Source organism: Colobus angolensis, unplaced genomic scaffold, assembly GCF_000951035.1.
Source record: "Colobus angolensis palliatus isolate OR3802 unplaced genomic scaffold, Cang.pa_1.0 Scaffold134, whole genome shotgun sequence".
Taxonomy (NCBI): domain Eukaryota; kingdom Metazoa; phylum Chordata; class Mammalia; order Primates; family Cercopithecidae; genus Colobus; species Colobus angolensis.
In genome coordinates this window covers 1261226-1270600 of record NW_012114422.1, presented here as the reverse complement: position 1 = coordinate 1270600, position 9375 = coordinate 1261226, and the positions used below count along the sequence as shown (strand labels likewise).

The following is a 9375-nucleotide window of genomic DNA, read 5'->3' as shown; positions in this document are numbered from 1 at the left end:
TGAGACAGAGTCTTGCTCTGTTGCCCAGGCTAAAGTGCAGTGGCACAATTTCGGCTCACTGCAACCTCTGCTTCCTGGGTTCAAGTGATTCTCCTGTCTCAGCCTTCTGAATAGCTGGGATTACAGGAGCCTGCCACCATGCCCTGCTAATTTGTGTATTTTTAGTAGAGATGGGGTTTCACCATGTCGGCCAGGCTGGTCTCGAACTCCTGACCTCGTGATCCACCCACCTCAATCTCCCAAAGTCCTGGGATTACAGACGTGAGCCACTGTACCTGGCCAATTTTTGTATTTTTAATAGACATAGGGTTTCACCATGTTGGCCAGGCTGGTCTCGAACTCCTGTCCTCATGTGATCCACCCGTCTTGGCCTCCCAAAGTGCTGGGATTACAGGCATGTGCCACCGCACCTGGCCCCAGAGCTTCTATTAGAACATGCCCAGGTTGGGAATGGTGGCTCATACCTGTAACTCCAGCACTTTGGTAGGCTGAGGCAAGGAGTTCAAGACCAGTCTGGGCAACATAGTATGATTCTATCTCTATGAAAAATTTAAAAATCAGCAGAGCGAGGTGGTGTGTGCCTGTAGTCCCAGCTGCTTGGGAGGCTGAGGCGGGAGGATCGCTTGAGCCCAGTTAGTTATGGCTGCAGTTAGTTATGACTGTGCCATTACACTCTAGCCTGGGTGACAGAGCAAGACCCTGTCTCAAAAAAGAAAACAAGAGCCGGGTGCAGTGGCTCACACTGGTAATCCCAGCACTTTGGGAGGTCAAGGCAGGTGGATTACCTGAGATCAGGAGTTCGAGACCAGCCTGACCAACATGGTGAAATCCCATCTCTACTAAAAATACAAAATTAGCCAGGCGTAGTGGCACATGCCTGTAATCCCAGTTACTTGGGAGGCTGAGGCAGGAGAATCACTTGAATCCGGAAGGTGGAAGTTGCAGTGAGCCGGGATTGCACCATTGCACTCAAGCCTGGGCAACAAGAGTGAAACTCCATCTCAAAAGAAAAAAGAAAAAAAAGAACACACCTGGTACCAGCAATCCCAGTGGGTTTGGGGTTGACATTTCATTTGTGTTTGGTTTCAATTATATACCAGTTTACTTGATAAGTACATCTTCAATACAAAAGGAAAGGGGGAAAAATGTTGGAAACAAAATGGAATAAGATGGCTGATTCTCTGCAGAGGACATGCCAACTCGCACGAGAGCACATCTCCCTCTGCCGTTGGTCATGTGGCTTGATCTCAAATATAAAGAGACGAGCTGGGATGATTCAAAATCTGAAGTAGGGGCACTCTCACATAAATGTATTTTTTATTTGCTTTATTCTTGGAGCTCTGTGTCAGGTGCTAGGAATCCGCAGTGACCAACCCAAGGGGTCTCTTGCTGTCATGGAGCTTGTAGTCCAGCTGACTGTGTTCTGGGTTCTGGAGAAATTACAGATAAGTGAAATTCCCTCTCAACCTGCCTGAGACCTGCCGGGCGTTTCAGAAAGGCATTAAAAAGGCTGGTCACAGTGGCTCACGCCTGTAATCTCAGCACTTTGGGAGGCCAAGATGGGAAAATGGCTTGAGCCCAGGAACTCAAGACCAGCCTGGGCAACACAACAGGATGTAATCTCTACAAACGTTTTTTAAAATTAGCTGCACATGGTGGCCTATACCTGTAGTCCCAGCTATTCAGGAGGCTAAAGCAGGGGGATCGCTTGGGCCCGGGAGATCGAGGCTGCAGTAAGATGTGATTGCACCACTGCACTCCAGTCTGGGTGACAGAGTGAGACCCTGTCTTTTTTTAATTTAAAAATAAATAAAGAGCCAGGCGCGGTGGCTCACGCCTGTAATCCCAGCCCTTTGGGAGGCCAAGGCAGGCGGATCACAAACCATCCTGGCTAACACGGTGAAACCCCATCTCTACTAAAAATACAAAAAATTAGCCAGACATGGTGGCAGGCACCTGTAGTCCCCGCTCCTCAGGAGGCTGAGGCAGGAGAATGGTGAGAACTCAGGAGGCGGAGCTTGCGGTGAGCCGAGATCGCGCCACTGTACTCCGGCCTGGGCAACAGAGTGAGACTCCGTCTCAAAAATAAATAAGTAAATAAAAAATAAAAAACACTAGGCTTGGTGACTTACGCGTGTAATCCCAGCACTTTGGGAGGCCAAGTGGGTGGATCACCTGAGGTCGAGAGTTCGAGACCAGCCTGACCAACATGGAGAAACCCTGTTTCTACTAAAAATACAAAATTAGCTGGGTGTGGTGGCACATGCCTGTAATCCCAGCTACTCAGGAGGCTGAGGCAGGAGAATCGCTTGAACCGGGGAGGCAGAGGTTGTGGTGAGCAACCTGCACTCCAGCCTGGGCAACAAGAGTGAAACTCTGTCTCAAAAAAACCCCCTCCCAAAAAAAACAAAAAAAACACAAGGCATTAAAAAGTTTTTTGTTTCATTTCATTCAAGGATAAAAGGTCTAGCCAGGCGCAATGGCTTACACCTATAATCCCAGCACTTTGGGAGGCTGAAGCAGGTGGATCACTGGAGCTCAGTAGTTCAAGACCAGCCTGGGCAACACAGCAAAAGCCCATCTCTACAAAAAAACTTAGCAGGGGTGTGGTGCGCACTTGTGGTCCCAGCTACTCAGGAGGCTGAGGTGGGAGGATCACCTGAGCCCAGGAATTCAAGGCAGTATTGAGCTTTAATCATGCCACTGCACTCCAACCTGAGGGAGACCCTGTCTCAAGAAAAAAAAAAGAAAACAAAAAGATAAGAGTCTAGTCCGTATCTTATAGAGATTGAAACTAGTTGGGAGAGAAAGGGGTGTGGGTGGAGGGGAGCCTTCGTGGCCTGGTGACTTGGTGAAAATAACAAAGACATTCATTATTGCTCTTGTCCAGGGAGGTTTGACGCAGCTTTTGAAAAATACAATGGAGCTGGCCATCAACTGTTAAAAAGTTAAAGTTTCATGAATAATTGGGTGGTTTAAAAAAAAGAGAGAGAGAGAGTAGGAAAATCCTATTCAGTGGGAAGAATTAAATTGTTTCACGTATTTGTGAAAATATTAAACACTGAAACACTTCTAAAATAGATATAAGGTCAACAGTGGGGGGAGGTAAATAATTTATATATCTTCAGTAGAATATTACACAGTCATTAAAATACTTTTGAATTGAATGATATGGGCATATGCTCAGAATATAATAGTAAGAAAGTGTAGGAGAGGAAATCATTTGCTATATGATGCTAGTTTGTGTATGAGACGTCGGATTTTATTAAATACATTCCTCCAATAAACACTTAGTGATACATCACAGATGTTATTAGTAGGTGCCTCTACACAGTGGGACCCAAGTTAATTTTTTAATGATTAACTGAAGTTTCCAAAAATTTCATCATGAAGTATACTGGACATCACTTTTACCAACATAAAAACAATATATGTCATTACCCAGCTAGACACACAGAGAATCATGTGATATACTCTTGATTTGTCACATGCAGATATGTTTTTAATTATGAGGCCTTCCTTCTGTGACTCTGGAGATGATCTAATCCCACCCTTGCTCTACACATGTGCCCCAGATATGCAATGTAAGTGGACCAAGCCCACACAGCAAGCTCATGGCGGTGCCTGGTAAGAACTCAACTCCCTTGCCAGTCCAGGCTTCCCTCGCCGTGCCACTGCTATACAGAAGATGGTCCCTGGTAAGCTACTGTCCTTGAACTGCTCTGCTCCCTTGGTGAACACAAAGGGAAATGGAGTGGGTAGGGGTGAAATGTAGAGATTCTCCTTCCAAAGGGAAGAGATAACCTCTCACCCAAAGATAGGACAAGCAGAGATAACTTATCTATTAAAACAAAGCTGAAAAAACGATGAAGTCACCTCATTCCAGACAGGGTTCAATTCATTATCAACTTTCTTTGTTTTCTTTTTCTCATCTGCAAAAGAGATAAAGGAAGAGACAGCAATCATTTATAAAAAATTAAAGAGCATGGGCCATTCATTTATTCTAAGAACATTACCCAAAGGCCTACTTGCACCCACATTTCCCCATTCATCTGCTTAGGATGGGGGTTTGCCTGGATCACAGTTTTCCGAATGAAATGGCATTTTTTGGTCTACAAGATTTTCCCATCTCCAGGTCTACATGGAGTTAAGAGATGTGATGTTCTGCCCTTCCCTCACCAAGGCTACCCAGAGCCTCTGCATCTCTGGCTTGCTGCAGAAAGAAGCCAACAAAGCTAACCTCTGAGATGCTGATATTGCTATTTTATAGACAAGGATATTGAGGCTCAAAGAGTTAAGACATTTATCTGAGCTCACACCTGGCAGTGATGCCCTGATTTAAACCTGGAATTTCAGCTTTGAAGCTCATGCTACTTCTGAGTGTGCTAAGACGCCAACACAGCTCCAATATTAAGCTGGACTCCCTCCCATAGGCTTCGGTACAAGGTCATTAGCAGATGAACACTTTCTAGGACCCGCAGATAATTTGGGGCTTCCTTTACTCTGACGCCATCTTTTCTGCAGACATAAGATCTTTCTTCTCTGTGTCTGAGCCTGGACAGTACCCCACCTGGATGAGCACACGAGTAATTCGACTTTAAGCAAGTACTTAAAGTTTCCTTGTAGCAATGTCCAAAGAGCAGAGGCTTCCCTTGGGTCCCCAAGTCCTCAAATACCTACCCAAATAAAAGCTAATCTTTGCGTACAAAATACTTTGTAAGCGTTATCTCATCTAACCTTTTTTTTTTTTTTTTTTTTTTTTTAGACAGGGTCTCGTGCTGTCACCCAGGCTGGAGTACAGCGGTGCTATTTCAGCCCACTGCAACCTCTGCCTCCCGGCTCAAGCGATCCTCCCACCTTAGCCCCCTATGTAGTTGGGACCACAGGTGCACACCACCACACCCAGATAATTTTTCTACTTGTTTTTTCAGTAGAGATGGGGTTTTGCCATGTTGCCCAGGCTGGTTTCAAACCCCCGAGCTCAAGTGATCCACCTGCCTCAGCCTCCCAAAGTGCTGGGATTACAGGTATGAGCCACTGTGCCCGGCCTTCATCTAATCTTAAAAACCTAGGAGGAGCCAGGTGAGGTGGTGCACGCTTATAGTCCCAACACTTATGGAGGCCAAGGTGAGAGGATTGCTTGAGCCTAGGAGTTTAAAACCAGCGTAGGCAACATAATGAAACCCCATCTCTACAAAAATACAATTAGCTCTGTGTGGTGGCACATGCCTATAGTTCCAGCTACTCAGGAGGCTGAGGTGGGAGGATCCCTTGAGCCCAGGAGGTCAAGGCTGCAGTGAGCCAAGATCATATCACTGCACTCCAGCCTGGGAAACAAAGCAAGACCCTGTCCAAAAAATAAAAATAAAATAAAAAATAAAAACCCTAGGAGGTAAGTAATTACTATTTTCATCCCCCTTTCACAGCTAAGGAAACTGAGAAGCTGAGTAACATTCAAAGTCACCCAGTGGTTGGGCGTGGTGGCTCACACCTGTAATCACAGCACTTTGGGCGGCCGAGGCGGGCAGATCACTTGAGGTCAGGAGTTTGAGACCAGCCTGGCCACATGGTGAAACTCCATTTCTACTGAAAATACAAAAATTAGTCAGGCGTGGTGGCGGGTGCCTGTAATCCCAGCTACTCGGGAGGCTGAGGCAGGAGAATCATTTGAACCCAGGAGGCAGAGGTTGCAGTAAGCCAAGATCGTGCCACTGCACTCCTGCCTAAGGGATGGAATGAGACTCAGTCTCAAAACAAAAAACAAGTAAGTCACCCAGCTAATAAATGGTCCTGCTAGGATTTGAGACCCAGGCAGACTCACATTGGTGGCCACACTTTGAATCACTCCTTAGCCTTTGCTTCTCCTTTATTGCTGTGGAATGTAGAAAGTAGTGGGTTTTGTTTAGCTAATGTCACATTGCTTTGGCTCCCAGCACACAGCTGCCTGTGGGACTAACCACCTCATTCTTCCAAGACCTCAGCATAGTAAGGCTGTGAGTCATGGCCCTCACTCTGCTAAGCATTAACTTTTCCACTTGAGAGGGTAACACACAGCCCAATGGTTTCCCTTCCTAAGCTTCAGCATGACGCTACTTGTCAGCTTGTGCCCAGACCTATCCTGGCTGGTTCTGCCTGTGCTCTCTCTATGTGACCTACAGAGCCCCTCACTGCATCTGACTCTGAGGTCCCCTAGAAGCTGTCCTGAAACTTCCCCTCCCACACTTCCATTTTGACCCCACCCATCCCTCTCCTCCTCTAACAGAAACTCCCAATCCTGCTCTCTGGTTACAGTATAATAAAGTGCTCTTGAGAGAAAGAGGAGACATGCAAAGAATTTTTAACTTAAATAGAACTGGACAAAATGGTTTCTATGTGTAATTGCAGCTGCTCCCTCTACAGAATCATCTCTAGGTGCCAGGCTGTGCATTCTACCGCAGTGTCTCTAACCATGGAGACAATTCTTCGAGGTAAACATGGTCATTCCCATTTCTCAGCCAAGAAAATGGAGAGTAGTTAACCTGCCTTCAATCACACAACTAATAAGGAAACAGAGCCAGATTTTGAACTACATCCCTCTGGCTCCAAAATCTGTGTTTGTGTGTGTTTGCCACCACACCACAGTGCCTTATTGGAAGCTGTTGGAAATGCTAGATAATGAAGATGCATAAATATAATGTATGTGACGGGCTTGGCCTCTTGGAAAATGTCCATAAGGAAGTTTATGGTCACTTTCCAGGGTATCCTGAAACTCTCCAAGATTATTTGCTCTAATACACAAAATATTGCATCTGTGAATTTTCTTGGAGGAAAGAGCTCATTGTTCTCATCAGATTCTCAAATGTGTTAGTGACCTTGAAAAAGGTTAGGAATCCCTGCATTCAACAAGCATGAAATAGTTCCACCAATCTCCCTCTACCTTACCACTACCCCTGCTCCCATAACCGGGGTTGGGGGGGTGGAGAACTGAGTCACAAAGGAGTGGATCTGGACCCTGAGACCATGGCAGTCCTTCAAGAGAGAAGACAGGCGATTCCAAGAAGTACCAGCAAGAAGGGAAAGCAAGGAGAAGGCAGCAAATAATGCAATAGAAACTGAGCACCCGGGCTTGGGTAGGATTTGTATCACTGAAAGATGGCACTGAAGCAAAATTCCAGTCTCCAAGTCCCCAAGACTCCAACCAGGGAGCCAAGGCAGGGACAAGGGCTCCAGGTAGATCACAGAAAAAACCAGCACTTGTCAACGTGAAACGAGTCCCAAGCCTGGTTCCTGACCTAGGAAACAGAGTACACGGAAGACTCGCTGCAAGCTACCTTGACACCGAGCCTGGGACCACGGATCCTCTCTGCCCTCAGGAGGGGCAGTATTGTTCCAGAGTCAGCAGCTGGGGAGTGTGAAAAGATTCATTTGTTCATTCATTCATTCACAAACATTTATTAAGCATCCACTGTGTGCCAGTAACAGGAAACAGAGGAGTGTAAGATAATTCTTAGTCTTAAAAAGTTCCACAGGCTGGCCGCACGTGGTGGCCCACGCCTGTAATCCTAGCACTTTGGGAGGCCGAGATGGGTGGATTGCTGGAGCTCAGGAGTTCGAGATCAGCCTGGGCAACATGGTGAAACCCTGTCTCTACTAAAATAGAAAAAACATTAGCCAGGCATGGTGGTGGACGCCTGTAGTCCCAGCCACTCGGGAGGCTGAGGCAGGAGAATTGCTTGAATCCAGGAGGCGGAAGTTGCGGTGAGCCAAGATCGAGCCACTGCACTCCAGCCTGGGTGACAGAGCGAGACTCCATCTCAAAAAAAAAAAACAAAACAAAAAACTTTGGTCTCTTGTGAACTTGGTTAGTTTGAATTGGTAACATAAGACTGGGTCTAAGTCTACAAGGCCAAAGTCCAGATCCAGGGCTAGGGTGAATTTATTAATATTAAGGTCCTTCTGTCCCACGGGGAGCTGTTGGGGAAGTCTCCCAACTTTACCCAGAGGACAACCCTCGGTGTCACCACGGGCACCACCGCGACCCTTCCCCATGTGAAAGGAAAGAGGCAGTAAGGCAAGGATTAAGGTCTGTTTAGGTCTGTTGGGATTAAAAGGCGAAGGAGACATTACAATGGAAATGGGGCTGAAAGTAAAACTTGAATGAGATGTGTACGGGCCACAAATAATCAGAAGAAGTGATCGGGGTTGTATGCATTATCACTACAGTTCAGATAAACCAGCAGAGGTAGGAACTGTAGTTAATCAAGAAGTTGCAGGCGTATGAACAGGCTTCACTCTAAGTGCCAAGTTTGATAGACTAGTGGTGGCTTGGTGTTAGCAGCTTTTTAGGAAAAAAGTAGTCAGTGGGAAAAAGTGCTGTGATGGATTAGCCACATCTGCTATTGGCTCAGAAGGGAGCAGGGCATGGAATTAAAGCACATTTATATTGGAAGGATTATAATATGTTATTAAAGATGTGTCTCTTCAACAAAATAAACAACAGTGAGATAGTAATACATAAAATGAGAAAAACAGGTGAAAACAACTTACTTATTTTGTCCAATTGTCTCGAAATCTTTCACAATAATCCCAAGGGAAGATGAAAAGTCCAGTGGTATACCCCTCAAGTCAAACTCCAAAATCTGTTCACAGAAAGGTTTTGGAAAAAAAAAAAAAAAAGGCTGTTAAAAGGAGCAGAGATTATACTAAGATGCACCAGTTACCACATGGTGGGTCATTATTTTCACCAATGACAATCTTTTGAAGTTAGGCAGAAATGATTAAATTCTAAACCTTAAGGCAGCTGAGGGGGTGGGAAGGCAAACCAGATGTTGACTTAGAGGACCTGTAGACAACTCCTGGCTTCCTGCTTTCTAGGTTCTGTGGCTTCAGCCAGGTCGCCACACACCCCTGCCTCATACTCAAGAGCTGGACTCAACACCTACCACAACTGCTCAAAGAATAAAATGCAGGGCGTATGTGAAAACATTTTCTTCAATGGCTAGTTTTAAATTATCTGCTCTTCTTAATCATACTACTATCAAACAAAGAAGATGAATAATCTAAGAAAACATTTTCTAAAATGCCTCTCATTTTAAGTTCCACCATGGGAGGTCAATGCTGTAATACACCGACCTTTCTGAGTCTCTCATTTTAATGCAGTAGGTTGCTTCCTAATGACAAATGTAAAAAAAAAAAAGATTGATAAAGCGTCACTGATGCCTTTGATTGATTAGGTAATACATGAATTAAATAAATTAAATGATGACTTGATCCTCCTTGTAGTGGGCTTGGAATGGAAGGAAAGCTTGTTTCAGAACTTCTAAAAAAATTATTTTCAGAACTTTTAAAAAAAACCCAAGTTCTCAGTCTCCTCAGTAGCTGGGGATTACAGGTGCA

The 9375-nt window shown here is 45.3% G+C and overlaps 1 protein-coding gene across 1 annotated transcript in view; it reads right to left on the bottom strand.

The window, feature by feature from the left end:
* The window catches only part of MYOF (myoferlin), a 177463-nt gene that overhangs the window by 146392 nt on the left and 21696 nt on the right, over positions 1-9375 (bottom strand). Inside the window, exon 4 of the mRNA XM_011934357.1 lies at positions 8527-8620. Coding sequence (XP_011789747.1) covers positions 8527-8620 — 94 coding nt within the window. The remainder of the gene's footprint in view (positions 1-8526; positions 8621-9375) is intronic.